Source organism: Scylla paramamosain, unplaced genomic scaffold (genome assembly GCF_035594125.1).
Source record: "Scylla paramamosain isolate STU-SP2022 unplaced genomic scaffold, ASM3559412v1 Contig1, whole genome shotgun sequence".
In the NCBI taxonomy this organism is placed as follows: domain Eukaryota; kingdom Metazoa; phylum Arthropoda; class Malacostraca; order Decapoda; family Portunidae; genus Scylla; species Scylla paramamosain.
Window position 1 is genome coordinate 536,388 of NW_026973666.1, and position 17,445 is coordinate 553,832.

Consider the following 17,445-nt stretch of genomic DNA (forward strand, 5'->3'; position numbering starts at 1 on the left):
ACAAGGGCCTTATCCGCCCATGCATGGAGTATGCTTCACATGTCTGGGGGGGTTCCACTCATACTGCTTCTAGACAGGGTGGAATCAAAAGCTTTTCGTCTCATCAACTCCTCTCCTCTAACTGACTGTCTTCAGCCTCTCTCTCACCGCTGCAATGTTGCATATCTAGCTGTCTTCTACCGCTATTTTCATGCCAACTGTTCCTCTGATCTTGCTAACTGCATGCCTCCCCTCCTTCCGCGGCCTCGCTGCACAAGACTTTCTTCTTTCTTTCACCCCTATTCTTTCCACCTCTAATGCAAGAGTTAACAAGTATTCTCAATCATTCATTCTTTCTCTGGTAAACTCTGGAACTCCCTGCCTGCTTCTGTATTTCCACCTTCCTATGACTTGAATTCCTTCAAGAGGGAGGTTTCAAGACACTTATCCTTTAATTTTTTACCACTGCTTTGACCCTTTTATGGGACTGGCATTTCAGTGGGCATTTTTTTTATTAGATTTTTGTTGCCCTTGGCCAGTACCCTTCCTACATAAAAAAAAATAAAAAAATAAAAATTCTCGTCTCCCTTTTGTTCATTTGTTCCATTGCTGTGTACAGTACCGTGTTGCTTCGCTGTGCTTATTTCTGTGCCTATGCACAGGCAAACTCACGACCCATCGCTCAGAACTGATTGCAGTCGGAAGTTGGTGACGACCTATATTTCCTCCCATCATCCTCGTCCACTTGTCTGATTTTCTTAATTTTGTTTTCTGTCGTTGGTCATTTGTTTAATTTTCCTGTCTTTGATCACAGGTTTGGTGGACGGGTTCCTGTCTCATCCGGTGTGGCAGCCCGTGAGCCGCCTCACCTACACCACCTACCTGCTGGTGCTGCCCCTGCAGAGCATTATCCTCTGCAACACCAGCAAGGGTGGAGCCTACTACTTCACCCACCTCAACACGGTAATGTGCTCTCTCTCTCTCTCTCTCTCTCTCTCTCTCTCTCTCTCTCTCTCTCTCTCTCTCTCTCTCTCTCTCTCTCTCTCTCTCTCTCTCTCTAATTAGATTCTTTTGATTTTTTTTCTCTATTTTATTTGTCATTAGTGATAATTTACTCAGTTTATTCGATTTTACTTTTTTATTTTGTTTTGCCTATTATAATAATATATTTTATTTTTCATATAATTCTATTTATTTATTCATTCATTTTTATTTATTTAATTATTTTATTTATTTATTTATTTTATTTGTTTATTTATTTTTGTATCATTGCTTTTCCGTTTGTTAATCTGAAGGTATTTTAGTTCCAGTATTTTCATCCCATCAGTTATTATTTGGCTGTTATTTTATTTCATTCCAATCACATTTCTTACTGTTCAGATTTACTGACTTTTCTTGATTTATTCCACTTTTCGATTTTTTCTTATTTCCAATTTTACATTACCGCTTTTTTTTTTTTATTCAGGCTTTCCAGTTTACTTCCTTTTCTTTCCAGTATTTCATTCCAGTCACCTACATTAATATTGCCTGGACTATTACTGTTTTGTTTTGTTTTTATTCTGGTGATTTATTATTATTATTTTTTTTTTTTTTTTTATTTAGGTCTCAGTTTTATCATGTGGGTTTTCTGGCCTGCTATATAGATAGACTACTACTACTACTAATAATAATAATAATAATAATAATAATAATAATGTCTGTTTCCTAACCTCACCTCCCTTCACCTCACCTCATTGTTGCCCCGCAGATCACCTCCACGGTGGGGGCGGTGGTGCTAACGCTGCCGCTGTCCCTGCTGCTGTCCCTGCTGACTGAGTCTCCTGTGGTGGGCCTCGAGCGAATGCTACTTAGGCCCAGTGAGTCTTTTCTTTTTTTTTTTTTTTTTCTTTTGTGCTTGGACAAGATAGGGCTAAGTTTGTCTTATTTTTTATTCATTTTTCTTGGTCAAAGTCCTTTTTTCTTTTTTTTTTTACGGTGAAGTTTGTGTTGTTACATTTAAAAAAAAAAAAAAACTTTTTACAATGAAACTTGTCTAATTAGGATTTGTTTAGTGTGAAGTTTGTCTTTGTGCATTGTTTGTGTTTGAACAAGATAAAGTTAAGTTTGTCTTTGTGTGTGTGTGTGTGTGTGTGTGTGTGTGTGTGTGTGTGTGTGTGTGTTTTATTCGTGTTGTTTGTGGGAGCAAATTTTCTTTTTTACGTTGTTGGTCAGGCATGGTGAGTTTTTATATAATGATTTATTTTTGGACAAGATAGGATTAAGTGGTTGTGTTTTATTTTATTTTATTTATTTTTCCTTCCTTTTTTATGGAACCCTTGTTCTTAATTTGTTGGTTGGCACAAGTCTCCCTGACCACACACTGCCCACAGATCACAACACACCGCGGCCTGCACCACCCAGTGAAGAGAAAGCTGCCCCACCACCCCCTGTCAACCCTGCCTTCCCTGATGGTGAGAGGGCAAAGGAGGGCACCACCACCACCACCACCACCACCACCAGTGGAGTAGGCTTCTCTAACCCTGTGTTCACTGTGGAGGAAGTGGTGAAGGGAAGCTAATGTGTGGGTAGGGAAATGGCGAGGAAGTGAAGGAAGCTATTACTACTACCATTATGTACTACTTCTAATACTACTACTACTACTACTACTACAACTACTACTAGTAGTACTGTTATAGTCGTCTAAAGTCGTCGTCGTCAGCGGCCTTTCTGACCGCTGGATGGAATCCAGTCAGCCACGGGGAATCCCCCTCTGTTGTCGACGCCTGTGTGCCACCACAATGGCCATGAAATGCCTCATATTGTTAAGTTGTAACTAAATATGCTCTAATTACCAAATTCTACAATGAGGCTGTACATATCCATGACCAACTATGATTTTTCCTGGAAAATCTATTACTGAGGTCATGAGAGTGTCTCAGATTATCCTGTGGATTCAATTGTTATGAACATCATGAAAAATATTACTTTTTCTCATTGTGACTTTATTTCCATACTGCCCGAGTTATCAGTCTTGATGCATTTTTTTAACAGTAATAATAATAATAATAATAATAATAATAATAATAATAATAATAATAATAATAATAACATAGAGAAAGAGAGAGAGAGAGAGAGAGAGAGAGAGAGAGAGAGAGAGAGAGAGAGAGAGAGAGAGAGAGAGGGTGAAGAAGCAAGGGCAGAGTAGGTGATTAGCAAGTTTTGGTGAGGTCAAGTTATTTAAAGGACAAGCAAGGTTGGTGAGTACGATAAGTGACAAGACTGAGAGCTCCCTGCTGTGTGACGGCCACCACCCAATTGGCCAAAAAGGATTTGGAAGAATATAAATATTGTTATTACTATATATATATATATATATATATATATATATATATATATATATATATATATATATATATATATATATATATATATATATATATATATAAAATAAGTAAAACTAAAAAAAAAAAACAATAAAACCCAAAAAAAGCAGAGTTGGGCTATTTAAACACGGTTTTTCTAAGCCTGATCTATGGCTATGTTATTTGTGTGGTTTCAATGGAAACAGGCCAAGGAGCGCTAGGAATAGGTAGGGTAGCGAAGGAAAAGGAAGACAAACAAATTTGTAGAAAACGATCGAGAGAGAAAAAAGAAAATATGAAAGACACCATGTAATGGCCACAAGAAAAGCGGGAGGGAAGTGATGCCACGGCTTCTCTCTCTGCCCAGCCACCACTGGAAGCAGACCCATATTACCCACCGGCTAGCGGCCCACGTGGACATCCACTATTCTCAACCCTGCCCTACTGGTCACAGAGAGTCAAGAGTACACACGGTGTTGTGGAGAAGCATCTCGGAGCTTGGAGGGCCACAGCTTTCTGCTCTCACGACTGACTGTCCTTGTCAGGCTCCCGGCCACCAGGCAGAGCAGGGAGGATTCATTGTCACCCTTCTCAACCAATTTAGGTGTGAAGGTTAACGCTTTCTTAAGACTTATTTTTTTTTATGCTAAAATACATTAAAAGACAGAAAATGTATAATTTCTTCCTCTTCTCTCTACGTATAGCATTTGGTTGCTCTTGTTTGCTTTTATATATGTCTGTTTTTCTCTTCCTCTTTTTTTTTTATACCCTTCTTGGTTTCGTATTTCTCTTTCTACTTTTTTCTCGTTTATTAATCTCTTGAATTTCTCACGCCTTTGTTTTTTTTTCTTTTATTTATTCTTTTTTTTCTTTTAATTCCTTAATCTTCATAATTGTTTTTATTTCCTGGTGTAAATTACTTGTGTTGTTCTCTTACTTTTTTCCTCTTTTCTTTGTCGCTCTCTCTCTCTCTCTCTCTCTCTCTCTCTCTCTCTCTCTCTCTCTCTCTCTCTCTCTCTCTCTCTCTCTCTCTCTCTCTCTCTCTCTATGTTTTATGTACCTATTCTATGTCTTTCCCTAAACTTTCTTAACCAGTTGTTTTAATTAATTTATTGTTACCACCAAAAGAGAGAGAGAGAGAGAGGAAGTAGTGAAGATAAGAGAAGACGAGAGGAAAAGGAGAGATGCTGTAAGTGTGGTAGGGGGGATGATTACGCCGAAAAGATGCTGACCTATGGATTAAATGAGAACAAAAGCCTTGTGCAGGTCGCCAGCTCGGGTGACCTGTTGACATGAAAGGGGCTGGGTGGTGCAGCGAGACCCTATGTGAGCAGACTACCAGTTAAGGGTATACTCACAAGAAAATGATCAAGAACGTTTTTTTTTTTTTTTTTTTTTTTTTAGATGTGGCTAAAATTATTCCCCTGGCCCTTAATAATCACACGTGAAACGCCTTTAAAACCATCAGCCAAGTTTAATGTCTGTTCAAATGGCTGAAGCCCCGCCAACCCCTCTCCCCACCCACCCTGCAACTGGGCAGCCTGTCACTTGCTACTTTCGTCCTTATGCTTCTATACCTTTCCCTGCAGTAACACTTTAGTTGGTGTTATACAGCATCTGTCATCATAGAGAGAGGGATGCAAGTACTCGATAACATTCAGTTGCCTCCACACTGCTCTCTGAGAAGTACGCATGCATAGCCACTTGAACCCCCTGCCGCATTTAGAGATTTTTTTTTTTCCACTGCATTTCCCGACATAATGGCTTTTCTTTCAAAGTGGAGTAGACACCTGCAATGCATCTGAGTTCTCAAAGCTGGCAAAAAGACAGAACAGCCACCATCACCAGCTCAAGAAAATACGTTTCCTGCCTTCACACTGCCGCCACCTGTTGCTGTCTAACTGCCACCATGCCTCTTCTTGGGGATTGTGGTAAATTCATGACATCAAAGAAGGATGAGGTAAGAAACAGTGAGAAGATAGAGAAGAATAAGGAAGAGAGAAGGCAAAAAAAAAAAAGATTGGAGAAAGAGGAAAAGAGATATGAAGAGGTCATGAGGTATGAGATGGGGTGTGCTGATTTACGAGTATTAGGAGGGATAGTGGGAAGGATTTGTAAGGAGAGAAAGGTAATGCACCCTCTGCTCGTTAAACTAAATCCCTTCTCTATGAAGTATCATCCTGATGATCACAAGTAGTGAGGTAGATCACTACTTGTAAAGATGCAGAAAAGAAGGAAGAGGTAACAGTGATTAATAATCCGTCAGAAAAAGAGACAGAGGCAACACTGACTACCAAAATCCGGAGGCCCCAAATTCCATGTCTTAATAAACTTGTTTATTCTTTTTTTTTTTTTCTTTTTCGCTTTGGGGACAATTGATGTCATCATCTATAAGTGTTATATGGATAATGATTGAGAAGCAATATGAGGATAAAAAAAAAATATATATATATATATATATATATATATATATATATATATATATATATATATATATATATATATATATATATATATATATATATATATATATATATATATATATATATATATATATATATATATATATATATATATATATATATATATATATATATATATATATATATATACAAAGGGAAATGTTCAGTGAGGTCACAGCTGGGTTTAATGATAAGTTCACAGCATCTCCTGAACAGTGCTTTAGACCTCACTGGGAGTAATAATCGTTTCGGCAGGTGTCTACTGCCGAAACGATAATTACTCCCATCACTCCCAATCACTCGCAATGAGGTCTAAAGCACTGTTCAGGGGATGCTGTGAACTTATCATTAAACCCAGCTGTGACCTCACTGAACATTTCCCTTTGTGTCTCACAACACAAGGGGGCAATCACAGCCTGCCCTCTAAAGACAACTCTCTTCCTCCACACAAAACTACAAGCACCTAATAACACACACACCCTTCACTCAAAAATTTTAAAATCATCATGGCGACTCCTACACCAGCCTCGGAGTCCCCATCTGGGGAGGGGACCATAAATGTCCCCAGGTCGGACTGCCTTTCTGTCGACGACCCTAAGTGTCTTGACACCCCCCTCAACTTTTTCTTCATTAACTTCTGCAACATTCGCGGTCTAAGATCTAATTTTCAATCTGTAGAACACCACCTCTCCTCTTCTAAACCTCATCTTCTTTTCCTCACTGAAATTCAGGTGTCTGAGGCAACTGACAGTAGCCCCTTTTCTGTTCCCTCCTACTTTCTCTATCCTCATTTTCGATCCAAAGGTGGATGCTGCGTTTATGTACGCAATGACTTAACCTGCTCTCGTGCCCACGCTCTTGAATCTTCCGAGTTTTCCACCATCTGGTTACGACTACAGAGTCACTCTCATACTAAATTTATCTGTGCTGTATACCTCTCACCTAACTCCTCTGATTATAAGAAATTCTTTGACTGCTTAACTTCCAAAGTGGAGCACATTCTGACCCTCTTCCCTTTTGCAGAGATCTCCATTCTTGGAGACTTCAATGTTCACCACCAGCTTTGGCTTTCCTCTCCCTTCACTGACCATCCTGGTGAACTAGCCTACAACTTTGCTATCCTCCATGACCTAGAGCAATTGGTGCAACACCCTACTCGTATTCCTGACCGTCTTGGAGATACGCCCAACATTCTTGACCTTTTCCTAACCTCTAATCCTTCTGCTTATGCTGTCACCCTTTCTTCTCCGTTGGGCTCCTCCGATCACAATCTCATATCTTTATCTTGTCCTATCACTCCAATCCCTCCTCAGGATCCCCCTAAGCGAAGGTGCCTCTGGCGTTTTGCTTCTGCTAGTTAGGGGGACCTGAGGAGGTATTTTGCTGATTTTCCTTGGAATGACTACTGCTTCCGTGTCAGAGACCTGTCTTTGTCTGCTGAGTGCATAACAGAGGTGATAGTGTCTGGCATGGAGGCGTACATTCCTCACTCTTTTTCTCGTCCTTAACCTTCTAAACCTTGGTTTAACACAGCTTGTTCTCGTGCTATACATGATAGAGAGGTGGCCCACAAAAGGTACTTAAGCCTTCCATCACCAGAATCTCATGCACTTTATATTTCTGCCCGGAACCATGCCAAGTCTGTTCTCCAACTAGCCAAAAACTCCTTCATTAACAGAAAATGTCAAAACCTTTCAAGATCTAACTCCCCTCGTGATTTTTGGCATCTAGCCAAAAATATCTCCAATAACTTTGCTTCTTCTTCTTTCCCTCCTCTATTTCAACCAGATGGCACCACTGCTATCACATCTATTTCTAAAGCTGAACTCTTTGCTCAAACCTTTGCTAAAAACTCTACCTTGAACGATTCAGGGCTTGTTCCTCCCTCTCCTCCACCCTCTGACTACTTCATGCCACCTATTAAAATTCTTCGCAATGATGTTTTCCATGCCCTCGCTGGCCTAAACCTTCGGAAGGCTTATGGGCCTGATGGGGTCCCTCCTATTGTTCTCCGAAACTGTGCCTCCGTGCTTGCACCTTGCCTAGTCAAACTCTTTCAGCTCTGTCTGCCAACATCTACCTTTCCTTCTTGCTGGAAGTTTGCCTACATTCAACCTGTTCCTAAAAAGGGTGACCGTTCTAATCCCTCAAACTACCGTCCTATTGCTTTAATTTCCTGCTTATCTAAAGTTTTTGAATCTATCCTCAACAGGAAGATTCTTAAACATCTATCACTTCACAACCTTCTATCTGATCGCCAGTATGGGTTCCGTCAAGGCCGCTCTACTGGTGATCTTCTGGCTTTCCTTACTGAGTCTTGGTCGTCCTCTTAGAGATTTTGGTGAAACTTTTGCTGTTGCCTTGGACATATCAAAAGCTTTTGATAGAGTCTGGCACAAAGCTTTGACTTCCCAACTACCCTCCTACGGTTTCTATCCTTCTCTCTGTAACTTCATCTCAAGTTTCCTTTTTGACCGTTCTATTGCAGCAAACTTAGTATTGTTCAATGCCTCAAAAACTCAATTCCTCCATCTATCAACTCGACACAACCTTCCAGACAACTATCCCCTCTTCTTCAATGACACTCAACTGTCCCTCTCTTCTACACTGAACATCCTCGGTCTGTCCTTTACTTATAATCTGAACTGGAAACTTCATATCTCATCTCTAGCTAAAAGATCTTCTATGAAGTTAGGTATTCTGAGGCGTCTCCGCCAGTTTTTCTCACCACCCCAGCTGCTAGCTCTGTACAAGAGCCTTATCCGTCCATGTATGGAGTACGAGTATGCTTCACATGTCTGGGGAGGTTCCACTCATACTGCTCTTCTAGACAGGGTGGAATCAAAAGCTTTTCGTCTCATCAACTCCTCTCCTCTAACTGACTGTCTTCAGCCTCTCTCTCACCGCCGCAATGTTGCATATCTAGCTGTCTTCTACCGCTGTTTTTATGCTAATTGCTCTTCTGATCTTGCTAACTGCATGCCTCCCCTCCTTTCGCGGCCTCGCTGCACAAGACTTTCTTCTTTCTCTCACCCCTATTCTGTCCATCTCTCTAACGCAAGAGTTAACCAGTATTCTCAATCATTCATCCCTTTCTCTGGTAAACTCTGGAACTCCCTGCCTGCTTCTGTATTTCCACCTTCCTATGACTTGAATTCCTTCAAGAGGGAGGTTTCAAGACACTTATCCTTTAATTTTTTACCACTGCTTTGACCCTTTTATGGGACTGGCATTTCAGTGGGCATTTTTTTTATTAGATTTTTGTTGCCCTTGGCCAGTGTCCTTCCTACATAAAGAAAAAAAATGATATATATATATATATATATATATATATATATATATATATATATATATATATATATATATATATATATATATATATATATATATATATATATATATATATATATATATATATATATATATATATATATATATATATATATATATATATATATATATATATATATATATATATATATATATATATATATATATATATATATATAGAAGGCATATACTACTGTGAACCAATGACTGAAAAGTTTACCAGCGATTTCTGAAACTTTTTTTTTTTCATGAAGTGGTAGTTGTGTGAAAAGTTCTGAAGCGATTTATTTGTAACTTGGAGGAAATATTTCTTAGATGTATAGGTCAAATGATAGAGAAAGAGTTTTTGGGTTAGTCAATATAGCTTAAGAGGAAATGGAGCAACATGAAGCAAGTATGAGAGCGCGCCAATCATGTATTAAGTACCGGAAATGAATGTGGAGATATTTCTTACTATGAAATTATTATTTAAATTTTTTAAATAACTCTATAACATGCTATCCATATATGTAAGGTACATATTACCACACCAAAGCATTTTATTAAATAATACATTATAAGAGACAGTCATTTTACTAGTGGATTATTATCTAAACAAAATATATACTTGGCTGAACATTGTCAGTTATGGACATTGTACATATGTTATCTTTAATTACCAAGTATTATACCATAACCTTGTACATTTTTTTTCTTCTTCTTCTTCTTGTGAGTATAACCTTAAGCCCATGTTGGAAGGATGTACAGCAGAGCAGACGTGGGCATGATCATGATTACTAATAAAAAAATTATAATTCATTGTTTTGATTACGTAATCATAATCAAATCATAATCAAGAAGTAGATAACTCGTGTAGTCATAATCAAATCATAATCATATTTTTCTTGATATTCAATGATTAAAATGTGATTATTGTGATTATTTATTTGTAATTTCCATGAAGCACTTCGCTTTCAAGTCCAAGTATGTTTTGAAAGCTTAGCACCATCTCATGTTTTTACTTGTTTGTCTCCCATGAAATACGAGTATCAGTCAAATGCACACAAGGCCTATACATGTTTCAGCAGACTTGAAATGCAGTACTGGTAAAAATTATTACCGCCTGGCTGGTGTGGGAGTGCACAGCCACAGGGTTACACATGAAACATGTTGTCTGTGTAATCACTGTAATGTGTGTATCAATCGTGGAACTGTCATCGTGTGTGTGTGTGTGTGTGTGTGTGTGTGTTGTAGTACTGTATTACCCAATACATTTGTACATGTATATTTATTATTAGTATTTTTTTTTTTTTTTTTTTAGGTATTTTGTTGTATTTTATCGTTGGAGGTATAGACCTGGTTTTGTTTTGTTAACTGAGATTTTCGAATTTTATGTTTAGCTAAGCTTGAATTATATCCATCAGCTTTGTGTATACTATTACATGAGAATAATAGACTTTCAGATAATGCACATAAGTTCATTTATTATTATTAATTTTTGAAAAGTATGTTAATGTATTTCATTATTAGAGGTATAAATTTGGTTTTATTTATTATATTGTACTATTAACAGTGTCTTTGATTAATCTTAATAATTTCGTATGTCGTTATCCGTTTTCTTTTGCATTTTAAGTTTATCAATATTTTGTTAATTGTGACACTTTGAAGTTTTTATGCCTTAATATTTCTAGTTTTATCACATACAATCATATTTCTAGTCTTTTGTGATGGACCAATAGCACGTTTGTTGTATCTCTTTTAGAATGTCACTTATCGTTCGTTATGTTGATGGTTTTGTTGTATGGTTTTGTTGTGGTCAATAAAATAATAATAATAATAATAATAATAATAATAATAATAATAATAATAATAATAATAATAATAATATATGCTGCTGGCTCCATAAGGCAAACAACAAGCTGATGGCTTATTTAAGGCAGACATCTGGTAGACTCATCACTCCACTCCACTCTTCAACAAGTACATCTCTAGATCATCATGGGGAAACCAATACTGGACCACTTTCATGGCAGCTCCAAGGCAGATCCTGCTACTCAAGTGAAACTGAAATGCAAGCACTGTGACAAGGTTGTTAGTGGTAACATTCCACGGACTCTTCAAATTTCCATACTCACATGAAGGTAAGGTAACATGTAATTTATCATATCGTCACCTTCATAAACAAACTACCTGATTCATTTTATCGGGACATTGAAAAATAACTGTCTTTTCTTATTTTTTCACAATAATTCACAGTTTATTTGTTTATAACTTCATAACAGAAGGACAAAAACTTTCATGTTTTTTTTTCACGTGGAAAGTAGTATTTGTCGAAGGAAAATGGAAGTAAAGTGACTTAGGTAAATTTGTTTATAATGTTTACATAGGACTAAAGCACCAATACATTAAAAATTACAAAAAATACGTAGATCATATGATAAAGAAATTCATAAAGAAATTTAGACCATCTAAAACAGAAGCTCAAGGAAAATAACTGAAAACGTAATGAAATTCTTCTCAAAACATTATTTCTTTGAATCTTTTCATAACTAAGATTTAGTCATTACCCGTGAGGCAAGGTGTCAAAAAATTATGGCAATCAACTCACATAATTGGCTTCGTGGATTTAGGCAGAAGAGTTTCGGTGAATTTTAGGCCATTTAAACCAGTGGTCCTTAACCTCAATTACCGTCACCTCCTGAGGATGGTGACGGTAATTCCCAGGGGGAAGAAGCGAGCCCTGGGAAAAAGTAAGAATTTTTCAATTACATTGATTAAGCTGACGGCACATTGGGAAAAATTTCCCTAACTGATGCTGGTTTTTGCTACTCATTTTGAGATCTGTCTTGAAAAGCTGGTTTTACCTTCACACAGCGGAACGCCTAACAGCTGCCCATATAATTTGTTTTTTTTTGTGACTATGACACTGTAGATAATATTGGCAGTAGTAATATTGTGAATGTTGTTCATTCAAGGTTTTGCTGATTTCAGTCTTCCACCAAATTGGCGTGGCTGACTGCCAGGAATGTTGACTGTCTTTGGTGGTTTACGTCCCGCCGCCGCGCGTCTTGAGCTCTCAGTTGTTTGCTATATATGCAATGTTACCAGTGGAGCGGGAGCGAAACGTCTCTCTCTCTCTCTCTCTCTCTCTCTCTCTCTCTCTCTCTCTCTCTCTCTCTCTCTCTCTCTCTCTCTCCCTCCGTGAATTAGACAGAGAGAGAGAGAGAGAGAGAGAGAGAGAGAGAGAGAGAGAGAGAGAGAGAGAGAGAGAGAGAGAGAGAGGGAGGGAGCAAACCCCGATTTATGCCTCGTTAATCAGCTGATTTGATGCAGACGAGGCCTCTGGTGGGTTATTATGACCCTCCCAGGTTAGATTGAGTTACGTTATGTTAGGTTAGGTTTAGTTATAGGCTGGGTTACGTAAGATTTTATCCATATTATCACAGAAACTGCGTCGGAATCACAATAACAGCATTTTTTAAATATTCTTTTTTTTTTTTTTATGTAGGAGAGACACCGGTCAAGGGCAACAAAAATCCAATAAAAAATGAAACACTGAGATGCCAGTCCCATAAAAGGGTCCAAAGCGGTAGTCAAAAACTGAAGGATAAGTGTCTTGAAACCTCCCTTTTGAAGGAATTCAAGTCATAGGAAAGTAGAAATATAGAATCTGGCAGGGAGTTCCAGAGTTTACCAAAGAAAGAGATGAATGATTGAGAATACTGGTTAACTCTTGCATTGGAGAGGTGGACAGAATAGGAATGGGAGAAAGAAGAAAGTCTTGTGCAGCAAGGCCGTGGGAGGAGGGGAGGCATGCAGTTAGCAAAATCAGAAGAGCAGTTAGCATGACAAAAAGAGGGTAGAAGACAGCTAGAGATGCAACATTGCGGCGATGAGAGACAGGCTGAAGACAGTCAGTTAGAGGAGAGGAGTTGATGAGAAGAAAAGCTTTTGATTCCACCATGTCTAGAAGAGCGGTATGAGTGAAATCCCCCCAAGACAAGTGAAACATACTCCATACATGGACGGATAAGGCCCTTGTACAGAGCTAGTAACTTGGGGGGGATGAGAAAAATTGGCGTAGAGTTCTCAGAACACCTATCTTCATAGGAGCTGTTTTACCTAGAGATGAGATGTGAAGTTTCCAGTTTAGATTATAAGTAAAGGACAGACCGAGGATGTTTAGTGTAGAAGAGGGGGACAGTTGAGTGTCATTGAAGAAAAGGGGATAGTTGTCTGGAAGGTTGTGTTGAGTTGATAGATGGAGGAATTGAGTTTTTGAGGTATTGAACAATACCAAGTTTGCTCTGCCCCAATCAGAAATTTTGGAAAAATCAAAAGTCATGCGTTTTGTGGCTTACCTGCGTGAAATGTTCACTTCCTGAAGAGCTGGACGTCTATGAAAAGACGTGGAAAAGGGCAGGGTGGTATCATCAGCGTAGGAGTGGATAGGACAAGAAATTTGCTTTACAAGGTCGTTGATGAATAATAAGAAGAGTGTGGGTGACAGGACAGAACCCTGAGGAACACCACTGTTAATAGACTTGGGAGAAGAACAGTGACCGTCTATCACAGCAGCAATAGAACGGTCAAAGAGGAAACTTGAGATGAAGTTACAGAGAGAAGGATAGAAGCTGTAGGAGGGTAGTTGGGAAGTCAAAGCTTTGTGCCAGACTATATCGAAAGCTTTTGGTATATACAAGGCAACAGCAAATGTTTCACCAAAATTTCTAAAAGAGGATAACCAAGACTCAGTAAGGAAAGTCAGAAGATCACCAGTAGAGCGGCCTTGACAGAAGGCATACTGATGATCAGATAGAAGGTTGTGAAGTGATAGATGTTTAAGAATCTTCCTGTTGAGGATAGATTCAAAAACTTTAGATAGGCAGGAGATTAAAGCAACAAGACGGTAGTTTGTGGGATTAGAGCGGTTACCCTTTTTTAAGATCAGGCTAAATATAGGCAAACTTCCAGCAAGAAGGAAAAGTAGATGTTAACAAACATAGTTAAAAGAGTTTAACTAGGCAAGGTACAAGCATGGAGGCACAGTTTCGGAGAATAATAGGAGGGACCCCATCAGGTCCATGAGCCTTCCGAAGGTTTAGGCCAGCGAGGGCATGGAAAACATCATTGCGAAGAATTGCAATAGGTAGCATGAAGTAGTCAGAGGGTGGGGGAGAGAGAGAAGCAGGCCCTGAATCGTCAAAGGTAGAGTTTTCAGCAGAGTTCAGCTTTAGAGATAGATGTGATAGCAGTAGTGCCATCTGGTTGAAATAAAGGAGGGAAAGAAGAAGAAGCAAAGTTATTGGAGATATTTTTGGGTAGATGCCAGAAGTCACGAGGGGAGTTAGATCTTGAAAGATTTTGACACTTTCTATTAATGAAGGAGTTTTTGGCTAATTGGAGAACAGACTTGGCATGGTTCCTGGCAGAAATATAAAGTGCATGAGATCCTGGTGATGGAAGGCTTAAGTACCTTTTGTAGGCCACCTCTCTGTCATGTACAGCATGAGAACAAGCTGTGTTAAACTAAGGTTTGGAGAAAAAGAGTGAGGAATGTACGCCTCCATGCCAGGCACTATCACCTCTGTTATGCGCTCAGCACACAAAGACGGGTCTCTGACACGGAAGCAGTAATCATTCCAAGGAAAATCAGCAAAATACCTTCTCAGGTCCCCCCAGCTAGCAGAGGCACCTTCGCTTAGGGGGATCCTGAGGAGGTATTGGAGCGATAGGACAAGATACAGATATGAGATTGTGATCGGAGGAGCCCAACAGAGAAGAGAGAGTGACAGCATAAGCAGAAGGATAAAGAGGTCAAGAAAAGGTCAAGAATGTTGGGTGTATCTCCAAGACGGTCAGGAATACGAGTAGGGTGTTGCGCCAATTGCTCTAGGTCGTGGAGGATAGCAAAGTTGAAGGCTAGTTCACCAGGATGGTCAGTGAAGGGAGAGGAAAGCCAAAGCTGGTGGTGAATATTGAAGTCTCCAAGAATGAAGATCTCTGCAAAAGGGAAGAGGATCAGAATGTGCTCCACTTTGGAAGTTAAGTAGTCAAGGAATTTCTTATAGTCAGAGCAGTTAGGTGAGAGGTATACAGCACAGATAAATTTAGTTTGAGAATGACTCTGTAGTCATAGCCAGATGGTGGAAAACTCGGAAGATTCAAGAGCGTGGGCACGAGAGCAGGTTAAGTCGTTGCGCACATAAACGCAACATCCAGCTTTGGATCGAAAATGAGGATAGAGAAAGTAGGAGGAAACAGGAAAGGGGCTACTGTCAGTTGCCTCAGACACCTGAGCTTCAGTGAGGAAAAGAAGATGAGGTTTAGAAGAGGAGAGGTGGTGTTCTACAGATTGAAAATTAGACCTTAGACCGCGAATGTTGCAGAAGTTAATGAATAAAAAGTTGAGGGCGGTTGTCAAGACACTTAGGGTCGTTATCAGAAGAGCAGTTCGACCTGGGGACATTTGTGGTCCCCTACCCAGATGGTGACTCGAAGGTTGGTGTAGGAGTCACCATGATAATTTTGAATTTTTGAGTGAAAGGTGTGTGTTATATTAAGTATTTGTAGTTTTGTGTGAAGGAAGAGAGTTGTTTTTAGAGGGCAGGCTGTGACTCCCTTCTTGTGTTGTGAGACACAAATTGAAACGTTCAGTGAGGTCACAGCTGGGTTTAATGATATGTTCACAGCACCCCCTGATCCAGTGCTTAAGATCTCAATGGGAGTAATTATCGTTTCGGCAGGTGCCTACTGTCTCCTGCACCAGACATCCCACTGAATATTCGTATTTCAAGGAGGATGCAGATATGCTCTCGTGCCCACGCTCTTGAATCTTCCGAGTTTTCCACCATCCGGCTACGACTACAGAGTCACTCTCAAACTAAATTTATCTGTGCTGTATATCTCTCACCTAACTCCTGTGACTATAACAAATTCTCTGACTACTTAACTTCCAAAGCGGAGCACATTCCAACTCTCTTCCCTTTTCCAGAGATCTCCATTCTTGGAGACTTCAATGTTCACCACCAGCTTTGGCTTTCCTCTCCCTTCACTGACCATCTTGGTGAACTAGCCTTCAGCTTTGCTATCTTCCACGACCTAGAGCAATTGATGCAACACCCTATTTCTATTCCTGACCGTCTTGGAGATACACCCAACATTCTTGCCCTTTTCCTGACCTCTAATCCTTCTGCTAATGCTGTCACCCTTTCTTCTCCATTGGGCTCCTCCGACCACAATCTCATATCTGTATCTTGTCCTATCGCTCCAATCCTTCCTCAGGATCCCCCTAAGTGAAGCTGCCTCTGATGTTTTGCCTCTGCTAGCTGGGGGGACCTGAGAAGGTATTTTGCTGATTTTGCTTGGAATGATTACTGCTTCCATGTCAGAGACCCGTCTTTGTGTGCTGAGCACATAACAGAGGTGATAGTGTCTGGCATGGAGGCGTACATTCCTCACTTTTTTTCTGGACTTAAACCTTCCAAACCTTGGTTCAACACAGCTTGTTCTCGTGCTATACATGATAAAAAGGTGGCCCACAAAAGTTACTTAAGCCTTTCATCACCAGAATCTCATGCACTTTATATTTCTGCCCGGAACCATGCCAAGTCTGTTCTCCAACTAGCCAAAAACTCCTTCATTAACAGAAAGTGTCAAAATCTTTTAAGATCTAACTCCCCTTGTGACTTCTAGCATCTACCCAAAAATATCTCCAATAACTTTGCTTCTTCTTTCCCACCTTTATTTCAACCAGATGGCACCACTGCTATCACATCTATTTCTAAAGCTGAACTCTTCGCTCAAACCTTTGCTGAAAACTCTACCTTGGACGATTCAGGGCATGTTTCTCCCTCTCCTTCACCCTCTGACTACTTCATCCTACCTATTAAAATTCTTCATAATGATGTTTTCCATGCCCTCGCTGGCCTAAACACTCGGAAGGCTTATGGACCTGATGGGATCCCTCCTATTATTCTCTGAAACTGTGCCTCCGTGCTTGCACCTTGCCTTCTCAAACTCTTTCAGCTCCATCTGTTACCATCTACCTTTCCTTCTTGCTGGAAGTTTGCCTACATTCAGCCTGTTCATAAAAAGCGTGATCGTTCTAATCCCTCAAACTACCGTCCTATTGTTTTAATTTCCTGCCTATCTAAAGTTTTTGAATCTATCCTCAATAGGAGGATTCTTAAACATCTATCACTTCACAACCTTCTATCTAATCGCCAGTATGGGTTCCGTCAAGGCCGCTCTACTGGTGATCTTCTGGCTTTCCTTACTGACTCTTGGTCATCCTCTTTTAGAGATATTGGTGAAATTTTTGCTGTTGCCTTGAACATATCAAAAGCTTTTCA

At 39.6% G+C, this 17,445-nt stretch overlaps 1 protein-coding gene across 1 annotated transcript in view; it reads left to right on the forward strand.

Moving 5' to 3' along the window:
* Positions 1–2,952, forward strand: part of LOC135095686 (nose resistant to fluoxetine protein 6-like) — a 55,911-nt gene extending 52,959 nt beyond the window's left edge. The window contains exons 15-17 of the mRNA XM_063996694.1: positions 794–942; positions 1,727–1,835; positions 2,349–2,952. Coding sequence (XP_063852764.1) covers positions 794–942; positions 1,727–1,835; positions 2,349–2,536 — 446 coding nt within the window. The 3' untranslated portion in view covers positions 2,537–2,952. The remainder of the gene's footprint in view (positions 1–793; positions 943–1,726; positions 1,836–2,348) is intronic.
* The last annotated feature ends 14,493 nt before the right edge of the window (positions 2,953–17,445 follow it).